General features: G+C 38.1%; 1 protein-coding gene across 5 annotated transcripts in view; it reads right to left on the reverse strand.

Annotated features, from left to right (window-relative positions):
• The window catches only part of si:dkey-237i9.1 (SEC14-like protein 1), a 145326-nt gene extending 124360 nt beyond the window's left edge, over nucleotides 1-20966 (reverse strand). For 2 of the 5 annotated variants that reach the window (XM_051898098.1, XM_051898100.1), the window contains exons 1-2: nucleotides 20534-20963; nucleotides 19514-19603 (exon numbers count right to left, since the gene is read on the reverse strand). In XM_051898098.1, coding sequence (XP_051754058.1) covers nucleotides 19514-19576 — 63 coding nt within the window. In that variant the 5' untranslated portion in view covers nucleotides 19577-19603; nucleotides 20534-20963. Of the gene's footprint in view, nucleotides 1-19513; nucleotides 19604-20533 lie in introns of all 5 variants that reach the window. The other 3 variants (XM_051898102.1, XM_051898099.1, XM_051898101.1) reach the window with 3 other exon arrangements.
• Nucleotides 20967-25142: the final 4176 nt, after the last annotated feature.

The following is a 25142-nucleotide window of genomic DNA, read 5'->3' on the forward strand; positions in this document are numbered from 1 at the left end:
CATGATTCGTGGCCAGACGACATCCACACTTTTGGAGAAAATGAAATTGACACACTGCTGAAATGGTATCAAGACATCTTGCTGAAAAATGGATGTGACATCAGTGCTGTGCAGGCCAAATGTAGATTGCTGAAAGCTCTTGCAAAAGGACAGTTTTCAGATAAATCCTATTGCAGCTTGTGGGAAGTCCTACTTACAAAAGAGCCCTACTTCACAGATTTCCAGAATGTTTTGCATCTAGTTGAGATAATGTTTGTCCTACCAATTTCGGCTGCTCAGTGTGAACGTGGCTTTTCAGCTCAAAACAGGATAAAATCTAAAGTACGCAATTCACTCCATGTGTCAACCTTGGAAGATCTGATCAGGATCAGCACTGAAGGTCCATCACTTGAGCAGTTTGATCCAGAACCATGTGTCAAACGCTGGCTTTCTGCAAAAAAGAAGAGGAGGCGGCCAAACTACACTCAGTGGCCAAGTGATGCTGAGATAATTATGGTCAGTGACACTGGCTCAGATTCTGCATAAAGAAAAATTCTTTTGACTGTATATAGTTCATAAGTTGGAAAAGACATTAAGTTCCCACATGAACTTTAGTTCCCAGAACATTCAAGATAAAAATGCTGAAACTGTAAAAGAGGAGAGATGTACACAGAACAGGATGAATAAAAGTAAGTGATTTAAAAAGTTAAGTTCATTGTTATGTGGCTCTTAAAAAAAATTTTTGGCACCTGATTTTTTCCCCCTATAGGAGCCAATGGCTCCTTAATTGATTTTTTTGTCTGGAGCCCTGATTTTATATTTTATATTATATATATATATATATATATATATATATATATATATATATATATATATATATATATATATATATACACATACAGACATACATACATACATACATACACACACACACACACACACACACACACACACACACACACACACACACACACACACACAGGTGCTGGTCATATAATTAGAATATCATCAAAAAGTTGATTTATTTCACTAATTCCATTCAAAAAGTGAAACTTGTATATTATATTCATTCATTACACACAGACTGATATATTTCTAATGTTTATTTCTTTCTTTTTTTTCTTTCCCAAATTCAGTATCTCAGAAAATTAGAATATTGTGAAAAGGTTCAATATTGAAGACACCTGGTGCCACACTCTAATCAGCTAATTAACTCAAAACACCTGCAAAGGCCTTTAAATGGTCTCTCAGTCTAGTTCTGTAGGCTACATAATCATGGGGAAGACTGCTGACTTGACAGTTGTCCAAAAGACGACCATTGACACCTTGCACAAGGAGGGCAAGACACAAAAGGTCATTGCAAAAGAGGCTGGCTGTTCACAGAGCTCTGTGTCCAAGCACATTAATAGAGAGGCGAAGGGAAGGAAAAGATGTGGTAGAAAAAAAGTGTACAAGCAATAGGGATAACCGCACCCTGGAGAGGATTGTGAAACAAAACCCATTCAAAAATGTGGGGGAGATGTATGCAAGACATGGGTTTCAGCTGTCACATTCCTTGTGTCAAGCCACTCTTGAACAACAGACAGCGTCAGAAGCGTCTCGCCTGGGCTAAAGACAAAAAGGACTGGACTGCTGCTGAGTGGTCCAAAGTTATGTTCTCTGATGAAAGTAAATTTTGCATTTCCTTTGGAAATCAGGGTCCCAGAGTCTGGAGGAAGAGAGGAGAGGCACACAATCCACGTTGCTTGAGGTCCAGTGTAAAGTTTCCACAGTCAATGATGGTTTGGGGTGCCATGTCATCTGCTGGTGTTGGTCCTCTGTGTTTTCTGAGGTCCAAGGTCAACGCAGCCGTATACCAGGAAGTTTTAGAGCACTTCATGCTTCCTGCTGCTGACCAACTTTATGGAGATGCAGATTTCATTTTCCAACAGGACTTGGCACCTGCACACAGTGCCAAAGCTACCAGTACCTGGTTTAAGGACCATGGTATCCCTGTTCTTAATTGGCCAGCAAACTCGCCTGACCTTAACGCCATAGAAAATCTATGGGGTATTGTGAAGAGGAAGATGCGATATGCCAGACCCAACAATGCAGAAGAGCTGAAGGCCACTATCAGAGCAACCTGGGCTCTTATAACACCTGAGCAGTGCCACAGACTGATCGACTCCATGCTACGCCGCATTGCTGCAGTAATTCATGCAAAAGGAGCCCCAACTAAGTATTGAGTGCTGTACATGCTCATACTTTTCATGTTCATACTTTTCAGTTGGCCAAGATTTCTAAAAATCCTTTCCTTGTATTGGTCTTAAGTAATATACTAATTTTCTGAGATACTGAATTTGGGATTTTCCTTAGTTGTCAGTTATAATCATCAAAATTAAAAGAAATAAACATTTGAAATATATCAGTCTGTGTGTAATGAATGAATATAATATGCAAGTTTCACTTTTTGAATGGAATTAGTGAAATAAATCAACTTTTTGATGATATTCTAATTATATGACCAGCACCTACCTATAATTATATATATATATACATACATACATACATACATACATACACACACACACACACACACACAGTGGGTTCCGGAAAGTATTCAGACCCCCTTAAATTTTTCACTCTTTGTTATATTGCAGCCATTTGCTAAAATCATTTAAGTTCATTTTTTTTCCTCATTAATGTACACACAGCACCCCATATTGACAGAAAAACACAAAATTGTTGACATTTTTGCAGATTTATTAAAAAAGAAAAACTGAAATATCACATGGTCCTAAGTATTCAGACCCTTTGCTCAGTATTTAGTAGAAGCACCCTTTTGATCTAATACAGCCATGAGTCTTTTTGGGAAAGATGCAACAAGTTTTTCACACCTGGATTTGGGGATCCTTTGCCATTCCTCCTTGCAGATCCTCTCCAGTTCTGTCAGGTTGGATGGTAAACGTTGGTGGACAGCCATTTTTAGGTCTCTCCAGAGATGCTCAATTGGGTTTAAGTCAGGGCTCTGGCTGGGCCATTCAAGAACAGTCACGGAGTTGTTGTGAAGCCACTCCTTCGTTATTTTAGCTGTGTGCTTAGGGCCATTGTCATGCTGGAAGGTAAACCTTCGGCCCAGTCTGAGGTCCTGAGCACTCTGGAGAAGGTTTTCGTCCAGGATATCCCTGTACTTGGCCACATTCATCTTTCCCTCGATTGCAATCAGTCGTCCTGTCCCTGCAGCTGAAAAACACCCCCACAGCATGATGCTACCACCACCATGCTTCACTGTTGGGACTGTATTGGACAGGTGATGAGCAGTGCCTGGTTTTCTCCACACATACCGCTTAGAATTAAGGGCAAAAAGTTCTATCTTGGTCTCATCAGACCAGAGAATCTTATTTCTCACCATCTTTAGCAAACTCCATGCGGGCTTTCATGTGTCTTGCACTGAGGAGAGGCTTCCGTCGGGCCACTCTGCCATAAAGCCCTGACTGGTGGAGGGCTGCAGTGATGGTTGACTTTCTACAACTTTCTCCCATCTCCCGACTGCATCTCTGGAGCTCAGCCACAGTGATCTTTGGGTTCTTCTTTACCTCTCTCACCAAGGCTCTTCTCCCCCGATAGCTCAGTTTGGCCGGACGGCCAGCTCTAGGAAGGGTTCTGGTCGTCCCAAACGTCTTCCATTTAAGGATTATGGAGGCCACTGTGCTCTTAGGAACCTTAAGTGCAGCAGAAATTTTTTTGTAACCTTGGCCAGATCTGTGCCTTGCCACAATTCTGTCTCTGAGCTCTTCAGGCAGTTCCTTTGACCTCATGATTCTCATTTGCTCTGACATGCACTGTGAGCTGTAAGGTCTTATATAGACAGGTGTGTGGCTTTCCAAATCAAGTCCAATCAGTATAATCAAACACAGCTGGACTCAAATGAAGGTGTAGAACCATCTCAAGGATGATCAGAAGAAATGGACAGCACCTGAGTTAAATATATGAGTGTCACAGCAAAGGGTCTGAATACTTAGGACCATGTGATATTTCAGTTTTTCTTTTTTAATAAATCTGCAAAAATGTCAACAATTCTGTGTTTTTCTGTCAATATGGGGTGCTGTGTGTACATTAATGAGGAAAAAAAATGAACTTAAATGATTTTAGCAAATGGCTGCAATATAACAAAGAGTGAAAAATTTAAGGGGGTCTGAATACTTTCCGTACCCACTTTGTGTGTGTGTGTGTGTATATATATGTATATATATATATATATATATATATATATATATATATATATATATATATATATATATATATATATATATATATATATATATATATATGTATATATATATATATATTTATTAATTAGGGCTGTCAACATTAGCGCGTTAACGCATGTGATTAATTCAAAATTATTTAACGCAAAAAAAATTTGATATCAGATGTCAGAGAGAATTATTCGTTCTAGTGTCTGTTTCGCTTTAAAGCACGAACTCAGTCATATTCTGTCCTTGTATCTGAAGAGCGCGAGCCCTCCCGCATCTTGCTGTTCCTGTCTGAACAGAACGTTGAAATATCCCACCGCTGTATGGCCAGATGATATGAAAACTATGTTTCTCGGCTGGATAAACCAGCTTCTTGGTATGAAAGTTTTGATGGATGAGGACTGCAATCAAAGTAAAGACGATTGCGGTGACGTACAGGAGTCGTACATTAAGCACGTGTGAGGCCGTTATATTGATGCACAAACAATATGAGCGCTCTCGACGCACTGATCGCACATATTGTATTTATGCACAGACAGATTTCAGTACATTCACGCTGTTTTCACACACTTTCAGGAAAATGTTTGGATTTGCCCTGTGTATGTTGCTGTGTACTTCGTATATATGCAGGTCAAGGCGGTTGGTTTAGGGTTTTTTTTTTTGGCATCTCCATGTGGTCCTGTTCAGTATTGCAACTTGACTTGTCTAAAATGTAAACAAGCTCTTTGCTGTTGCACATACTATACACTGTGAGTTCTGAAACGTTTTTTGCTGTGAATTTTTTTATGGGTGCTTTGGTGTACATCAATTTATGAATTATATGAAAAAATATCATTTGGTTATTTGGTGTCTTTTTTGGGAAAGACATCTAAATTTACCTTGAAAAAAGCTGAAAAATACAGTTTTGTGAAAATCACACTTCAATCTGATGGTTTACTTTGCTGAATATAGGCAATGATGGCAAAATGGACGTGTCAAGCTAGATAAACGGTGTATGCTTAATTTCACGATAAGTGTGCGATTAATCACGATTAAAAAAATTAATCTATTGACAGCCCTAATACATATACAGGTGCTGGTCATATAATTAGAATATCGTAAAAAAGTTCATTTTTTTATTGTAAATTATTTTAAAAAATGAAACTTTCATATATTCTAGATTCCCTACATGTAAAGTAAAACATTTCAAAAGGTTTTTTTTTTTAATTTGTTGATTAGAGCGTACAGCTAATGAAAGTCCAAAATCCAGTATCTCAAAATATTAGAATATTTACATTTGAGTTTCATTAAATGACCATCCCTACAGTATAAATTCCGGGTATCTTTTGTTCTTTGAAACCACACTAATGGGGAAGACTGCTGACTTGGCAATGGTCCAGGAGACAATCATTGACACCCTCCACAAAGAGAGTAAGTCACAGAAGGTCATTACTGAATGGGGTGGCTGTTTACAGAGTGATGTATCAAAGCATATTAAATGCAAAGTTGACTGGAAGGAAGAAATTGGGTAGGCAAAGGTGCACAAGCAACAGGGATGACCGCAAGCTTGAGAATACTGTCAAGTAAAGCCGATTCAAACACTTGGGAGAGCTTCACAATGAGTAGAATGAAGCCGGAGTCAGCGCATCAAGAGTCACCACACTCAGACATCTTCAGGAAAAGGACTACCAAGCCACTTCTGAACCAGAGACAACGTCAGAAGCATCTTACCTGGGCTAAAGAGAAAAAGAACTGGACAGTGAACAGTGGTCGAAAGTCCTCTTTTCAGATAAAAGTAAATTTTGCATTTCATGTTGAAATCATGGTCCCAGAGTCTGAAGGAAGACTGGAGAGGCACAGAATCCAAGCTGCTTGAAGTCTAGTGTGAAGTTTCTGAAGTCAATAATGATTTGGGGGGGCCGTGACGTCTGCTGGTGTTGGTCCATTGTGTTTTATCAAGTGCAAAGTCAATGCAGCCATCTTCCAGGAGATTTTGGAGCACTTTATGCTTCCATCTGCTGACAAGCTTTATGGAGATGCTGATTTCCTTTTCCAGCAGGACTTTAGCACCTGCCCACAGTGCAAAAACCACTTCCAAGTGGTTTGCTGACCATGATATTACTGTGCTTTATTGGCCAGCCAATATGCCTGACCTGAATCTATGGGATATTTTCAAGAGAAAGATGAGAAACAGTCGATCCAACAATATACAGATGATCTGAAGGCTCAATAGTGCCTCAGCAGTGCCACAGGCTGATCACTTCCATGCCACACTTCACTGATGCAGTAATTTGTGCTAGGAGCAAGTCATTTGCTGTAATATGTCCTGCCGATCAAGTATTGAGTGCACAAAAGAACATACTTTAAAGAACTTGAACTTTTCTGTTTTGCAAATCCATTTTTTGATTGATCTTAGGAAATATTCTAATATTTTGAATACTGGATTTTGGACTTTCATGAGCTGTACGCTCTAATCATCAAAATTTAAAAAAAAAACTTTTGAAATGTTTTACTTTACATGTAGGGAATCTAGAATATATGAAAGTTTCAATTTTAAAAATAATTTATAATAAAAAAAATGAACTTTTTGATGATATTCTAATTATATGACCAGCACCTGTATATACACACATATATACACACATACATACATACATACACATTATATATATATATATAAAATATATGTATGTATGTGTGTATATGTGTGTGTGTGTGTGTGTGTGTGTCATTGAAAGAACTAGTGGCAGGTGGTATACACACACATACATACACACACACACACACAAACCCGATTCCAAAAAAGTTGGGACACTGTACAAATTGTGAATAAAAAAGGAATGCAATGATGTGGAAGTTTCAAATTTCAATATTTTATTTAGAATACAACATAGATGATGAGAATGTTTAAACTGAGAAAATATATCATTTTAAGGGAAAAATAAGTTGATTTTAAATTTCATGGCATCAACACATCTCAAAAAAGTTGGGACAAGGCTATGTTTACCACTGTGTGGCATCCCCTCTTCTTTTTATAACAGTCTGCAAACGTCTGGGGACTGAGGAGACAAGTTGCTCAAGTTTAGGAATAGGAATGTTGTCCCATTCTTGTCTAATACAGGCTTCTAGTTGCTCAACTGTCTTAGGTCTTCTTTGTCACATTTGCCTCTTTATGATGCACCAAATGTTTTTATGGGTGAAAGATCTAAACTGCAGGCTGGCCATTTCAGTACCCGGATCCTTCTTCTACGCAGCCATGATGTTCTAATTGATGCAGTATGTGGACTGTCATTGTCATGTTGGAAAATGCAAGGTCTTCCCTGAAAGAGACGACGTCTGGATGGGAGCATATGTTGTTCTAGAACTTGGATATACCTTTCAGCATTGATGGTGCCTTTCCAGATGTGTAAGCTGCCCATGCCACATGCACTCATGCAACCCCATACCATCAGAGATGCAGGCTTCTGAACTGAGCGCTGAAAACAACTTGGGTTGTCCTTGTCCTCTTTAGTCCGGATAACATGGCGTCCCAGTTTTCCAAAAAGAACTTCAAATTTTGATTCGTCTGACCACAGAACAGTTTTCCACTTTGCCACAGTCCATTTTAAATGAGCCTTGGCCCAGAGAAAATGCCTGCGCTTCTGAATCATGTTTAGATATGGCTTCTTTTTTGACCTATAGAGTTTTAACCGGCAACGGCGAATGACACGGTGGATTGTGTTCACCGACAATGTTTTCTGGAAGTATTCCTGAGCCCATGTTGTGATTTCCATTACAGCAGCATTCCTGTATGTGATGCAGTGCCGTCTAAGAGCCCGAAGATCACGGGCATCCAGTATGGTTTTCCGGCCTTGACCCTTACACACAGAGATTGCTCCAGATTCTCTGAATCTTTGGATGATATTATGCACTGTAGATGATGATAACTTCAAACTCTTTGCAATTTTTCTCTGAGAAACTCCTTTCTGATATTGCTCCACTATTTTTCGCCGCAGCATTGGGGGAATTGGTGATCCTCTGCCCATCTTGACTTCTGAGAGACATTGCCACTCTGAGAGGCTCTTTTTATACCCAATCATGTTGCCAATTGACCTAATAAGTTGCAAATTGGTCCTTCAGCTGTTCCTTATACATTTAACTTTTCTGGCCTCTTATTGCTACCTGTCCCAACTTTTTTGGAATGTGTAGCTCTCATGAAATCCAAAATGAGCCAAGATTTGGCATGACATTTCAAAATGTCTCACTTTCAACATTTGATATGTTATCTATATTCTATTGTGAATAAAATATAAGTTTATGAGATTTGTAAATTATTGCATTCCTTTTTTATTCACAATTTGTACAGCGTCCCAACTTTTTTGGAATCGGGTGCGCAGTATACCGGTACTAGAAAAATACCAATATATATATATATATATATATATATATATATATATATATATATATATATATATATATATATATATTTTTTTTTTTTTTTTTTTTTGTTTGTTTTTTTTTTCAAACGGTACGATATCATGATTTTGCTCATTTCGGTATATGCTGCTGTTCCGTATATGCTGCTGTGTGTGCTACCCAAACTGATGCGAAACCGGCAAATGTGACAACATAGAGGAATAAAATGGAAAAAGCAGTTGAATCTCACTCAACACACCCAAAACTAATTAATAATGAGAGCAGTAGACGCATAATTTGGAATTATTTTGCTTATAAAAATGAAGAACCATCAAACCTTGCCAAGCATCTGTCACTTGCTCATCCTGACTTACAAGACGATCGACAGGTCAGTGCGTCATTAAAACGATCTAACGTTAATTTAGACATTTATATCAACGCGCATAAGTTACATAAGATCATATCGTTTAGATAACATGAAAGCTCCAGCGTGCGTTTAAACCAGTGATGTTTATATCTCATAATATTTGTACTTAAGTTTAGGTAGTTCTAACAGTAGTATTCAGGTACAGAGATGCTAGTTTAAGAAATTAAATAAAGTAATCAAATGTAAAATAACACTGAATAGTCACTTAATACATTAAATATGTAAATCCATACGATTAATTTAAAGTTACATACGTTATATTTAGTGACAGACAGCAGCATGTATTTTTGGCTTCACTGATTCGATAATAGGCTAATACACATGCACTGATACTATTAAACTTTTTAAATTCACAGACATAACCTACTGTGTTTATGTGAATACTCACCAAGATGGACATTTTTTGACAATTTTGTGTGTATTTGACCGTTTAAGGTAAAACAACTCAATTCGGAATGCGTGAGCTCTATGCAGGCGGCTTGTGTGTGTGTTTGTTGTATAAGCACAAAGAAACCATCTCTCAAAGAGCTCCCAAGAACGTTACTACTGAATGATAAAATCGCTTGGATGTTCAAAGCTAATAGTTGCCCATCATATACATATGGCCAGTGTCTCAGAAGTAAGCAGGAGCGCACATAGCGGAAAATATAAGAGCGCATCCACGCGACTGCAGCTTTCTCACGTTGTGGAAGCGTTTTGTACAGGCGAGGCAGTGCTCACGTCTCGGACTCAGAGCGGACAATGCCATAACATAACTCGAGCTACAGCAGTGAACAGTCAGACTCACAGACCCATTTTCACAGATCATGTTTCATTCCAACCTCAAGATGAACTCGTATAACTGTCTTCCACAAATGTCCCACTGTCAACAGTGTTACTTATTAAACCAAAACAACTTAAATGAGCAACAGAAAATGAAATACACCCGCAAACACGGCGGCATTTCCGTCACATGCGATGTAGACAGTTCAGAACAGAATGGTCATTCTTAAAGGGGCCACACCTCTATTCCACTCATTACAATACTATTTCAGTTTTATGAATGTTTACTTAATGCACTCAATTTTTTTTAATTACATCCTGACTACTTCAGCTATTTTGTTGTCATCTCCACAACGGATGCGCCTATATGCATGTTTCATACAGATTACATAATCTGAGAATATTTGTTTTCCATTTGAATTGGTTCATTTAAACGTAGACATTTCAAGCTTTCTATAGATACATTTCTCATGTCTGTAAGGCAAGTACACGCTGAATTTCGGTTCATTTTTACGTGCTCAAGTTCACTGAGACCAAGACGGGGTTGTGGACACATACGCAGAGTTATTTGGCAAAAAAATAGAACATTATTTGAAAATGATTTTCCTTAAAACTAACTAGTAACGTATCTGCCCTGGAAAGGCTCAGACTACAGATTATGGTGGGCTATTTGAAACAGAAATACCAAGAAAGGTCACTACAATACACAGTTACTCACTACAATATGGTGCAAACACATGTAAAGTAACATTTAGGATGCTTTTAATATCAGGTTTTGCTGGTTAGCTTTGTCCTTGACAGTGTACAAGATGACCTACAATTAAAACATGAAATTGGAGATCGACCGATATATCAATTTACCGATATTTTCCCCGATATTTAAGCATTTTACCATAATCGGATATCGGTTTTGTAATATCGGATTTACAGATAAACGCCGCCATCTTGTGGGTGTTTTGAGAATTGCGCGCAGGATCGCCATTACAGTGCATCTGAGGAGAGACGAGACGACGGCGTGCACAGGTAAAGTATACTTCTAATTACTGCTTTGCTGTAATTAGTAAACTTTATTTAACATAACAGCCATTAATGCACAAATTAGATGTGTTACAAAAATGCCTGAAATGTAGCTAGTTTATGCAGCTTGTCTCTAAGAAATAATCTGTCAAGTCCTGTCCCAAAAAAGGTGTAACTTTGCATGAATTAAATAATACAGCCATGAATGAGCACATGTTGGAAATAAAAGCACTGAATTTAATTCTCTCTCTCTGTTGTCTATGCTCACCATTAGTCTCGTGAAGTCATCTGCATTTTGCTGTTTACTCAGCAGGTTGATGCTCGGCTACTGCATGTAACTTTTAACAAGATTCACTTGTTTAAAACACCGTAATTATATAAACATTTACTATATAACCATTAATTCACTAATAAACATCCAAGTAAGCAACTCTATGGAAATTAATTATCTCCATGAGCGATCGCAGTTTGAGTATAGTTCTGTGTAAATGCATAGATAAACAGCGCTTTGTCAGCAGATATTTCATAATCTAGAACAAAAACATTATAATTCTGATATAACATATCAGTTGAGAAATGCAATAAAATACAATGTTTTGTTTGTTATATTCCAATATTCCAGAGAATATTCAGTTATTTATTATTATCTAGCAAATTATTCTTCACTCTTTAGCCTATTAAACAGCTTATAAATCTACTAAAACTGTAGTTTAAAATTAAGTATTACATTTCTGCAAAGTTGATATGACTCCTGTCTTTAATTTATTTTCTCCATTTGAAAACACACATTCTACATTTATTTTGCTTATTGTTAACATTAGTGTTGCTGCTGCTGCTTTTTAAATAAGATTTGTTTTGTTTTCTATGCAAGGAGGGAGTGATTGTAAATAATAAATTGATAAAATGGTTTGTTCAGTTCAGTGGTGTTGTAATCGTGTCAAAAACAGAAGTATAACAGTAAATATCGGTTCTGCATATCAGTTATCGGGCACATAAACAAATTATCGGTATCGGTTCTTAAAAAAAAAAAAAAAAAAAAAAAATCAATATCGGTCGATCACTACATGAAATTACTAAAATTGTTTTGTTCAAAAGAAATAATGGTAAATTAAACACTAGGAAATTTTAAATACTAGCTAATTTTAAACAAATTTACACAGATTTACAAGCGGTTGTGAGATCGTGAATGATAAATCCCAAGAAAAAGAAATATTTTCAAGTCACAAACACCATACCTGCTAGTGTGGTCACGGTACCAAAATTCCAGTAGTCAGTACCAATACCATGAAAATTTTACGGTTCTCGGTACCAATTTCGGTACCACAGCAAAATCTGTTGGAACTATTTTTCTATTTTATATAGCCTATTTTAAAAACATATTAAATATGATTTGGAGCATGTGCGTATGTTTGTGTGTGTATATAAAGGCTACTTCAATGAAATAAATTTTGAAATATATAAAAAAATAAATAAATAAATAAATAAGTGTTCAAACATCCATTTTGAACGGTTGAAAAAAAAAACAGCATATGTTGGTTAAGGTAGGTTTTGAAGCTGGTATGCTGGTTTGAGCTGGTTTATGCTGGTTTATGCTGGTCAAGTGCTGGTCCTGTGCAGGTCCATGCTGGTCCTGGACCAGCTCAAACCAGCATACCAGTTTCAAAACCTACCTTACCAGCATATGCTGGTTTTTTCAACAGGGGTAACAGACGTGCGTGTTTATTTTAGCTATTCCTTCAGTGAAACAACACACTACGGCCTGTAAAACTATGAAATCGGTAAATAATGGTAACCTAAATAATAAGAAAGTTAAATATTATTCGTTTTGTTATTTCCACACAAAGATGCGTCATATAGCCTACCGCTCTGCGCTTTGAGAGGGATGTGGGACACAAGCAAGAAAGAGACCATTTCTTCAATAATATCTTCATGTTATCTCCTGATGTTACAAGCAACTGACACTTGTTGTAAAACTTCTGAAGAGCGAGTTTTATCCTCCACAGGGGCAAGACATTCAGGCTGTTTGATTTTGCGCTGCCAGAAAAAAGCGAAAGTAAAAATCACCAGCGTGTGTGAAACACGCTATACAAATAAACTTGAAGCGCCTTATAAAGTCTAATAACAAGCACAAACTGTGTTAAATAGAAATTGACGCGCAAGCAAAAAGGTTTCTGTCCTACAATGTTTTTTCTACTTTACCACAATAAAGAATGCAAATAGCCTATAATAGGCCTAAATGCGAACAAAAGAAAGACACGTTTATAATCCCCTTCGTGAGTGAAGATTTGGGAAAAGAAACAGAGATTCCACGTTCAGCGGAATAACTAATGGAATATTGTTCAATTCTCTGCTAATCGGGTGACTAGATCGTGATTCGTAAAACAGAATACAAAGCTTAAATTTATGGACTCACGTACCTCTCTCATTCGGCATGAACCAAAATGTTTCCATGGCTGCGATGTCACATTTAATTGCTAACCTATTATTTCTTTTGTAAACAAAGCTTTGTGCTTCACTCGTGTCATATTCAAGTAAATACTGACACAGCCCTATCAGTGGGTACCAAATATACCTGGACTCTCGGTACTACAGAAATGCGGGTATCGTCACATTTTCAAAATTTCAGTACCGGCTTGGTACCGAAGTAACACTAATACCTGCAAACTCAACATGGTGAAAAAGGGGACGTGTACAAAACTAAATTGTTGTAGGGGGATCTGGGGGCATCGTCCCCCATGAGAAAATTTTTGTGATTTTAACATGTAAACAAAGCATTCTGGTGCACTCTGACAAGAAAATAAATGGAGAAAAAACAAACAAACAAACAAACAAACAAAAAACATTCATTGACATTAGGGCTGGGAATTGACACAAATTTCACAATCGGAATTGATTCATTTGGGGCCTATAAGGTAAAGTATATAGCAAATTTCCTCAATATCTCAATATCTCAACTAATGCTATAAACTTTACAGGGAACCACAGCTGGTAGATCATTTTAATATTAAAGGTTAAAATTAATTGATTTGTAATCCATTTACATATAAATTACACATAAGGAAGTTTTTATAATAATGTTATAATACATTTAATGTGTTTTACTCATTTTTACATAGGCCTAAACATTTAAATGGTGGCTGTCATAATGCGAATTTATACAATCAATATTGAAGTACATGTTAAGTAGCCTACAAATAGAATGAATGTGCAAAAGCCTATAGTGCAAAATGCTTCTTTCCAAGTTAATTTTTGTAGCTGACTAATGAGTTTTTGGACATTGAACGGCTTTTCTGAGGTAAATGTTACAGTAAATGTGACATTTTTACAAGCTGATTTACCAACGCCTTTTCATGGTTGAATGTTTGGATTTCCTGCCGTTAACGATCTCTCCCTCACGGACTTCCTGTCTTGATGTAGCTATCCAGTCAATTTAGAGATTTTTTTCAGTATATCTTGGTCACGTTGTTCTTGTAACCTTTGTATTTTACGTTTTTGTGCTCCACTATCGTACTTTCTTTTGGACATTTTGACACTATGCTGTCTAGCAATAGCAGTGACATAAATAAAAATGATTGACATGATTTGACCAGCAGCTGATTGGACAGATGTGACCCAAATGTCACATCTATACAATTACCTGCTTATTATTATTTTTTAATGTTTCTTATGAGCCAATTAGGGTCTTTTTTTGTTTTTTGTTAACTTTTTGAAGTTAATTTAAAATAATAAAAAAAAAAAAAAATAGTCTGGCCAATCTGGGGCCCCTGCACACGTGGAGCCTCTAGGCTGCAGCCTAGGCAAGCCTGTGTGTTAATCCACGCCTGCGTACAGGAGTGGACATTTCAATGCGACCGAAAAGCTGTCTACGTTGAAAACTTAAAGAACATACAGGAGGTGAATAGCCTTTTTTAAAATAGTTATCCTGCTTTACTGCACTCTATATCAAATGTCTATTTCTGATTTAATGGACTACTTGCACAACTACTTCCGCATTCTACTTATTACGGCTGAAGCGTTATATGTGACATTTTTTACAATCTGTTTTATTGACGCATTTCTGCGGTTGAAACACTCATTGAGCGATTACATGAGAGATGGTACAGATTTTTTTAAAATTGTACTGTATCTTTCAACATACCTTCAGAGGTTAATTCATGTTTATTTCATGTTGTAACAATAAAGTGGAAGAGATGATCGGTTCGTGAGATCTGCTTGAACTGATGGCGCTGTCAGAACGGCAGGAAAGATCGCGACAGAGACGTGATGTCAATGATCTGGATCACTCCAGTTTATGGGAAAGTAGCCTATTTTCGATTCTTGTGAGGTTTATTGTGATTCAACTTCTCACATCGACTGCACAAATATCAACAGCGCAATGGGGTTGTAGATTGCCAGGCTGAGGTTACAAATGGGTTTGAATTTGTATGATGTGTTGATTACATGAGTAGAATGCATTTCATACAAAATATGGCAACTGGACAACCTTGGAATAATATAATTATTTGATTATTCTTATGACGAGGTTTGGACAGACAAATTACGGGAGTTTCATGGGAGAAATAGCAAAACGGGTGAAGGGAAATGGGTGTGAAATACAGAAGACTCCCGGCAAAAGCGGGAGTGTTGACAGGTAGGCTAGGCTATGTGGTGTGTCCATGTGCTCTCTGCGTGAACTGAAGCGCTACAGCGATCAGTCACTCCACAGAGTGCCAAGAAAGATCGCGACAGCTCGAGAGACATCCATAGTCTCACTCCAATGTATGGGAAAATAGTCAGTCATTCCTCGTGTTTGATGAATAACAGGTGAGCCGAGGGATAGCACAAAATTACACAAATCTCTAAAATTACCACGCAATAGGCTAATGTGTGTGTGAAGTGAATGAGTGTAAACTGAGCACAGCGCAAAACAAATAGCCGTGCTGTTTGTCTCTCAGAAATCAGAGCTTTGACAAAATTAGTCTAATACATCAACAAAATACTGCGTCATAAACATTTTCTATTTGATGTGCATTTAAATGTTCAAACCTTGCGAGATGATAGACGATATGATACACAAATGGGTGAAAACTCTAATGAGCAGCGCGTTCATAAATCAAATAGCCGCGTTTCTCTTGCGTCTCTCAGAAATCAGCTTTGTCAAAAGTAGGCTGCTATCAACTAAAACACTACATCATACACACTTTCTACTAATCGATGTCCGTGTCGAATCATGATTCGGATCGTGTGTCAAACTGCTGAAAATCACGTGACTTTGGCGCTCCGAACCGCTGATTCGACACGCTGATTCATAATGCTCTGACGCTTCCTGACGCAGTGTTTTGAAATCGGCCATCACTATTTAAGTCGTTATTTTGTTTTTTTGGGCGCACCAAAAATATTCTCGTCGCTTTATAATATTAATATTGAACCACTGTACTCACATGAACTGATTTAAATATGTTTTTAGTACATTAATGGATCTTGAGAGAGGAAATTTCATTGCTGGCTATGGAGGCCTCACTTAGCCATCAGATTTCAACAAAAATATCTTAATTTGTGTTCCGAAGATTAACAAAGGTCTTACGGGTGTGGAACGCCATGAGGGTGAGTAATAAATGACATTATTTTCATTTTTGGGTGAACTAACCCTTTAAACAGCAGTATAACCTTTCATATAATAGTTATAATTAATCAAATACTTATGAAGGCGAACCAAGGTTTTACTATAGTAATAGTATAGTAACTATGGTTAATTTTCATACGAGCAGTAGGCTTTTGCTTGCGTTGGTGCTCTTTTATTGCAGTGTTTAAAATAGTTGAATGAATGTGAAAACTGCCTTAACGATGTTAAATATTTAATGAATCTTAAAGAATAACGCAATGACTTCGCAACTACTTTGAATATTAGGATTTTTGGCATAAATGTGTGAATTACATACAAATGATTGTCAGTGAAAAAATGGCACAGAATAGTGACTAAAATTAAATGATAATATAAATGTTCATTCTGATCTTATTCATCGCGTCTCACACTGCAGTGTCGCGATCACTAGTAGAATCACGGCTTATGTTGGATTAAAAGTTAAAGTTCCGTTGAGTTTGGAAAGGTATGTACACGGTAATCATCAGAATATCTCTTCTCCTGTCTCTGAATGTGTCTGGAATTTAAAATCATCCCGAGGACTCTCATTTTAAGAGGCGTTTAGTTAGCTATGTGATAACAGCCCACTGAAAATAGATATAATCGGAAACAACTGAGCCGTAATATATCAAACTGGATGTGCATCACGAGGCTCAGTACAAGTAGTCCATTACAAAGATGACCCACCACAGTTTTGTAATGAATCTAAAAGATCACTAATCGAACAGAAATTAAAATTGCGACATAGTAGTGCACTTATCACATGGCAAAGGTAGGTTGCGGTGGGATTCCAAGCAAAGCGCACTATGTTCACGGCAGCAGCTCATGATTGGCGTCTCAGAACGGTTCTGTTCAAAGTAAATGCTGCGTGCTCCATCACTGCATGTGCTGTGAGTTTAACCTGCATTTTTGACTACTGAGTATTTAATTTACATACATTTTGTACTTGCACTGTTACATTTATAGCAATTTTGCACTTTGACAGCCAGTTTGAGATATAGGCTATATTTGAGTATTGTGTGTACTGGATAGTTTACAAAATCAAACGATTGGGATAGTTTTTGACTGGGAAAAAGCAGGGGCGGAGCTACAGGTGGGCCTTGACAGCTTGCCCACCCAGTCAGATCCAGGGAAATACTTTTTTTTTTAATAATACAATTTTCTAACTTTTACCAATTCTTCAATAATTATTTTAAATGTGATTTGTTTTGTCATGCATTAGAACTCTATTCTAATATTAATAAGAATATGCTAATTCGTCTCTTCAGTTATGTCACACCAGTAGTAATGTTATGTTCTTTGTGCCAATATCCGGATTCTAACTGTTATTACAATAATGGCTAAACTGCTATCTATAGTGAATTTTATAAAGAACCATCTTGACAAAAATGACAAGACGCCGCAACAACTTGACACTTTTGTTGTTTGAAAGAGAACTAACAGATAATTAGGTTTGTGACGCTATCAGCATCTCAATTCAAGACCCAGTTGACTCTGACTTGTTTAGAACAGACATCGGTATCTGAATTTTACGGGTTGCTGACATCCTACTCATCTGAAAATTCACAGTATAAGTTGAATGCATGGAAGGAAAACAAATTAAGATACTTTTGATAAAATCCGATGGCTCAGTGAGGCCTGCATTGACAGCAAGTTAATTTACACTTTCAAACACCCAGAAAGGTACTAAAAACATATTTAAAAGAGTTCCTGTGACTACAGTGGTTCAACTTTAATGTTATGAAGGGACGAGAATACTTTTTGTGCCCCAAAAAAAACAAAATAATGACTTTAACAATATCTAGTGCTAGCCGATTTCAAAACACTGCGTTGAAGCTTTACGAATCTTTTGTTTCGAATCAGTTGTTCAGAGCGCCAAAGTCACGTGATTTCAGCAGTTTGATACGCGATCCGAATCACTTATTCGAAACAAAAGATTTGTAAAGCTTCGAAGCAGTGTTTTGAAATCGGCCATCACTAGATATTGTTGAAAAGTCGTTATTTTGTTTTTTCGGCGCACAAAAAGTATTCTCGTCACTTTATAATATTAAGGTAAAACCACCACTGGCAATAGAGGCCTCACTGAGCCATCGGATTTCATCAAAAATATCTTAATTTGTGTTCCGAAGATGAACGAAGGTCTTACGGGTATAGAACGACATGAGGGTGAATAATAAATGACATTAATTTTGGATGAACTAACCCTTTAAGTCAACTAAAAAAATCTTTCCATACTACATGTTCTAAAAACTCTGCACTTACTAGAAACGTACATAAAGAATCTTTAAACCTGCAAATGGACTAATGCAAGCCCTGCATAACCTCTGTAAAACAGAGCACCTTCTTCCACAATCTACATTCATGTGTATAAACTGCCAAAACAGACAGTAGCTATGTCAATATGGACACTTTTTGTTTCAATCAGAATAAAATTGTAAGTAATTCCGACTGATGAATCCGAACATAGTGTTTACATGAATGCTAAATTAAGTGATCGGTTTGATGTGTGCATTTATATGTGACAAGCTTCAAATCATATTTAATCTTTTGACATGTGTGGACTGCACAAATATAGAGTTTCCCGCTCATCAATTTACTTAATATTTTGGGTCTTGATTAGGAGACGACAAGCACATGACGCTTTGCGCTCAAGCAGTAAAAACACCTTTCCCACACCCAAAACAAGGTGTATGTGGATGAGAGATCGAAGCAATGGACTGCTGGGACAACATTGTCCTGCAGCACTTCACAGACAATGAGAATTTTAGAATGACATGACAGTCATTTATTACAATATATTTAACAACAACAGCTTGTTCCTTGAGTCATATGTCATTATGCCATTTCTACGTCTTCAGTTTGCAATCCGATCAAATGTTTACATGTACTATTGAACAAATTAGAAAAGGTTTAAACCACCCCTTACAATCCAAATGAGATTTTTACTCAGACTGTGCTACTAGTCCGATTACAAATGGATTATTATGGTCCATGTAAACGCAGCTCATGATCCACCTTTAGGGAAGCATTAAATTCATGGAAAACAGACTGTTGTACTAAAATGTACTGTTGAGTGTTAAGACTGTGTGTGACACTTACTGCCATGACCAGTTCAAAAGGATGTTTGTACACCCTCACAGGGGACTGATACTTCTGAACCATGGTGGAGACTATGACGTTGATGACAATCTAAAAAAAAAGAAAAAAAGACAAAGCCAGGAAAGCAGTCAAACATTCCACTTTATGTAATGAACCCAACAGATTGGACAGATTTCTCAAAATTAGTAATATTACATCACACGCAAATCAAGTGGACAGACGCATCACTTTCTATAAATAAATCTGACTACAGATTACAAAAATATTAAGATTTAATACGTAATACAAGAATTGTGTAGAGGCATGTTGGAAGGAAAGGAATTCCAGAAATGTCCAGTTCATGCTGTCAATTTATGTTGATTCCGCAGCCTGAATACACAAACACATTCAGAATGAATGTTGAAAACATCTTTAATGTATGTAGACACAGAGAAATGCAAAGTATCCTCTAACTTGTCCTTTACTAATTTACAAGTAAATGATGTTCAAGCTTTAAACTTTAAACAGAGGCGAGAAACATCTATAAACAAACTATATCCAAAATACTTGCTATTATAACTTATCAGGTATTAGTATTGTGTCTCTAAATAAATGTAGAGTTTGCTTATTTCTCCGCATTTGAATGTTGTATATTAGGAATAACGTGTCTGATCTCTGCAGCTAACGCAATTAGCCTGTTAGCACACCCAGTAACGTCTCACATTAAACTTAAACACACCAATACCCTCACATTAAACTCAAACATAAAAACCCTTTAAACCTTAAAATGGTGTTCTTTACTACCTCTATAATTTAATCTATCGTTACTAAAACACGGAACGTACATTTATAAACGGTTATTATAGGAGATGGTCGACGTACAGTGTTAGCAAACAGTATTAGCGAGTTTGAAAGGAAGCATTATTCGTTAGAACACCGGCTGAAAACAAAATGACGTTGATAATATGAACATTGTTCAATCGACGTCTAATTTCAATTCTGTAGCAAATTTTTGTACGTGTATTTTGTAAATATACTTACTAAAGCAAACTATGAAGATCTGAAAACAGATAATTCGTAGCAGCAGATAAAGTAGTAGGTTATGAATGTAATACAGGTTGTTCTTCAGCTTCTAAATGCTAGGATTGGTTGGTTCTGGATTTCCATGTTATGATCTCTCTAAATCAAAGCCGAACAGTGACTGCGGTCCAGACTCGCAGTTCCACTGCTGCCGAATCAGTTCCATCACAAACTGACTGGCTAACGTTAGCTGGCTGGCTGGCTGGCTGGCTGCAGAAGACAGAATAACACTGCTCCTCCTCCTCAGCTCAGTATTTTTCCGAACAGTTTGCTGTATTTTTCATCGCCACCCTACGACTGACTGACAAATAAACACCAGAATATTTACTACGGTGACCGGGAGGAGACATGTTCGGTTCACTTAGGCTACGTTCGAAACTGCATACTTCCCTACTTAGGCAAAAAGCAGTAGGCGAACGAATAGCATGTCCGAATCCTTAGGCTGCGTTCCATACCGCACTCACTGAGTAGGTACTTAATTTCAATAAGTAGCCTACTTACGAACGCTAAAACAGTAGGTACCTATGGGTCCGTGTACAATCAGGGTATCTTCCGTTCATTCGTTTTTTGATTTAATATTGAAATCAGAAAAATTGGAAAATGGTACTTTTTTTCGTTTTTCATTTTTAAAAAGAAAACGAAAAAACAAAAAAATGGCTTGATTTTTCGTTTTTTCGTTCTGGGATTGGAAACAAATAATCAGCTTGAATATTCCATCTCTACATGTGGGCGGGAATGAAACGCCTCTTTCCGCTGATTGGTCAACCAGAAATCAAACCATGTCGTCATCGGTTGTTCATCGGTTCCGCTCTACAGCTGTACGGATTCTTAACATATTTATTGCAAATATATTTCATCTCTTTCTCATAAATATTATTTTACTTTGCAGATGCACATAAACTACCCCCTAGCCTAGCTTTGGCACACTGCCTGTTTTATTTAACTGACCAACTATAAAAATATGTGTGGCAAAGCTGCTAGACGCACTGGGCAGCCAGAGCGAATGTAGGCTACAATATACTGAAGTAAAGTGCAAATCAGTAGCCTATCGATTTAAGTGTAAATATGCAGCAGTCAAAACATTTGTTTTAGACAACACCCTGAGTTTTGGACATGGGATGAATTTAAAATATGACAGATATGAATAAATATTCATCGTTTAATGGGTGTGATATAAAAAAAAAGAATATACAAGAATTGATAACAAGTGGATCTCTATAATCTATTAGGCCATTGAATCACTCGGTCAATTTATTCTTTCAAAGACTCCGATTCATTCAGTAATGAAACAGTGCTCTGTGCGCTAGGAATTAGTCGCACAACGGTTCTGATTTGCTGGGAAGTTTAGTTGGCAGAGGAAATAAAAATTTTGTGTGACATCCATTAATACTCAATATTAATGTAATAAACTCAGAATATTGCCTAAAAGAAAAGTTATGTAAAAAAAAAAAAAAAAAAATAGCATGTAGCTGTCACAGACCCACAAGGCTCCATCATCACCCAATCACAGAACACTCCCTCACCAGAGTGCTGAACACGCACACCTGTCATCAATCATCACCCCAATCACCACAGATACAAAAGGGCTCACACTCACCTCAGTCTTCGTCCGGTCTCGTTTGCATAAGGACTCTTTCTATGCGTTCCTCAAAGACTCCCTCGGTACTCGCCGTCTCCATTCCAGTGTGTTTCTTGTTCCCTCCTGTGGTCTCGTCTCAGTGTGCTTCGCCAATCGTCGTCTCTCCTCCTACCAACACTCCAGTTAGCTATCAGCCACAATCTTCACTCCTGCAAGACCAAGGACAATATCAACCTTCTCATATACTACATTCTAACGTCACATCTGCCATTTACTCACCTGCATCACTGTCTGCCACTGCTGTCAGCGGAAAGAGGCGTTTCATTCCCGCCCACATGTAGAGATCGAATATTCAAGCTGATTATTCGTTTCCAATCCCCGAACGAAAAAACGAAAAATTTAGCCAATTTTTTGTTTTTTCGTTTTCTTTTCAAAAATGAAAAACGAAAAAAAGTACCGTTTTCTGATTTCAATATTAAATCAAAAAACGAATGAACGGAAGATACCCTTGAACAATAATCTCGGAGTTCACTATGACATTTATAACTACTTAGATCGAAATACAAATGAAAAAGGGAATAAACAATTTACTGCAACTAAATGACCATTTTTAATCTTATTATGAAGTTTTTATTTCATAAAAACTTTTTGTTTAACTTTCAGAATTTAACCCTTTACTTTCAGATTTTATCTCTTTGCTTTAAAAGGCTCTGAAAAAATTTAAGTAAATGTAGTTTAAGGGCCCTATTTGAACTGTCTATGGGCATGGTCTGAAGCGCATGGTGCAGGTGGACTTAGAGCGTGACCGAATCCACTTTTGCTAGTTTAATGACGGAAAAAATTATCGGCGTGCCAGGCACATCGTCCAAAAGGGATGTACCTAGTCTCCTAATGAGTCATGGGTGTGTTTTGGGCGTAACATGTAATAAACCAATCAGAGTGTTATCTCCCATTCCCTTTAAAAGCCAGGTGCAAGTGCCATGGCGGATTGCTATTTTTATGAATATAGACACCCTCAATATATATTGAATATAGACACCCTCAACCTGATGAGTCAGTTTAAATACATGTGTGTATTTGCCATGATTGGTCAAATAATTAGCCAATTTCATTCGTCATTGTGGCAAATAGGCAATTCTGATACATGCAATGACTATCCATTATGACATGTAGGCATTTTTATCTTTATGTACACAAGAATAATCGTTTACATTGTAATCCTTTTATTTTTAATATTTGGTATGTTTGTGTGCTGCTGCGTATCCCTGTGTGTGTAACAAGCAGAGTATATGTGCGTTGTGCACCCACCTATAGGTGCATATTACCAACACGGCATTTAAAAAAAATAAATAAATAAAAAAACTGCGTCATTGACTTCAGACCAGGTTTTGTAGATGTTTGTGGATGTGTAGAAGTTTGGAAATTATAGGTGTTTGTTTGTGGAAATCTTCTGCTTTGTGCAGACAAGATTCCATGTGGGCCTGCCAATGATTCCGTATCTTTCTGTCTTTGTACAGGCAGACATCCATTCAAGAGAATACCTGCGTTGCCATACTGACCTCTGATATGGGCTAGATGAACAGATGGGGTGAGAAGAGAGAGTGATGTTGTAATTGTTACATGTATTATCACTGATGATTTGTAATTTATTCTTGAATCAAAAAAGGGAAAAATGCACATTACAATTTACAGACTTTTTTCTGAAATTGTAGTCAATTCAAACTTATTTACATAGCGCTTTAAACAATACATATTGTTTCAAAGCGGCTTTACTGTGATAAACAGGTGTAGCAAAGTTCAGATCACCAGCGGGGCAGCAGTCAGTAGTCCGTCTCTCTCTCCCCCACTCCTGTTTCTCCTGGTGTTATATACTCTCTCCACACCAATTACTGAAACAAGAGACAGGTGTTCGTCATTTGCATTTAACCCACTCACTCACCGTTCGTCTCCTGACTCTCTCTCCCGCTGCCGACTCCGCTGAACCACGCCCCCCTCGCCACATACCCCCACCGCCCGACTCAGGCCGGGGAGCCATCCGGCCTGCAGCCCCCCCCCCCCCCCCCCCCCCCCCCCATTTCTGGAGAGGAAGTCGGCCACAGCCATCTGAGCACCCGGCCTGTGGACCACTTTGAACTTAAAAGGCTGTAAAGCTAGATACCAACGAGTGATCCGCGCGTTGGTATCCTTCATGCGGTGGAGCCACTGCAGGGGGGCATGGTCCGAACAGAGGGTGAATTCCCGTCCCAGGAGATAATAGCGGAGGGTGAGGACGGCCCACCTGATGGCAAGACACTCCTTTTCTATGGTGCTGTACTTAGTCTCTCTCTTTGAGAGCTTCCGACTAATGTACAGCACCGGCCGTTCCTCCCCCTCTATCTCCTGGGACAGGACGGCACCCAGCCCCCTGTCCGACGCGTCTGTCTGCAACAGAAAAGGGAGAGAAAAATCAGGAGAGTGTAACAACGGCCCGCCACATAAAGCAGCCTTCACTTGGGTAAAGGCCTGCTGGCACAGCTCCGTCCACTGGACCGTATCTGGTGCCTCCTTTTTAGTGAGATCAGTCAAAGGGCTGGTGAGGTCCGAATAATTAGGTACAAACCTTCTATAATATCCCGCCAGCCCTAGGAACTGTCTCACCTCCTTTTTGGTCTTGGGACGCGGACAGGTCGCAACTGCTGCCGTCTTATCAATTTGGGGACGCACCTGCCCATGTCCCAAGTGGAAGCCCAGATATCTTACTTCCACCCGCCCAATTGCACACTTCTTCGGGTTGGCCGTGAGCCCAGCCCCTCTCAGCGACCTCAAGACAGCCCTCAAATGCTGCATATGCCGCTGCCAGTCATGACTAAATATAATTATGTCATCTAAGTAGGCAGCAGCATACGCAGCATGGGGCCGTAAAATTCTGTCCATGAGACGCTGAAAGGTAGCCGGAGCCCCGAACAGCCCGAACGGAAGGGTAACAAATTGGTGTAATCCAAACGGCGTGGT

This window comes from Ctenopharyngodon idella, chromosome 6 (assembly GCF_019924925.1).
Source record: "Ctenopharyngodon idella isolate HZGC_01 chromosome 6, HZGC01, whole genome shotgun sequence".
NCBI lineage: Eukaryota > Metazoa > Chordata > Actinopteri > Cypriniformes > Xenocyprididae > Ctenopharyngodon > Ctenopharyngodon idella.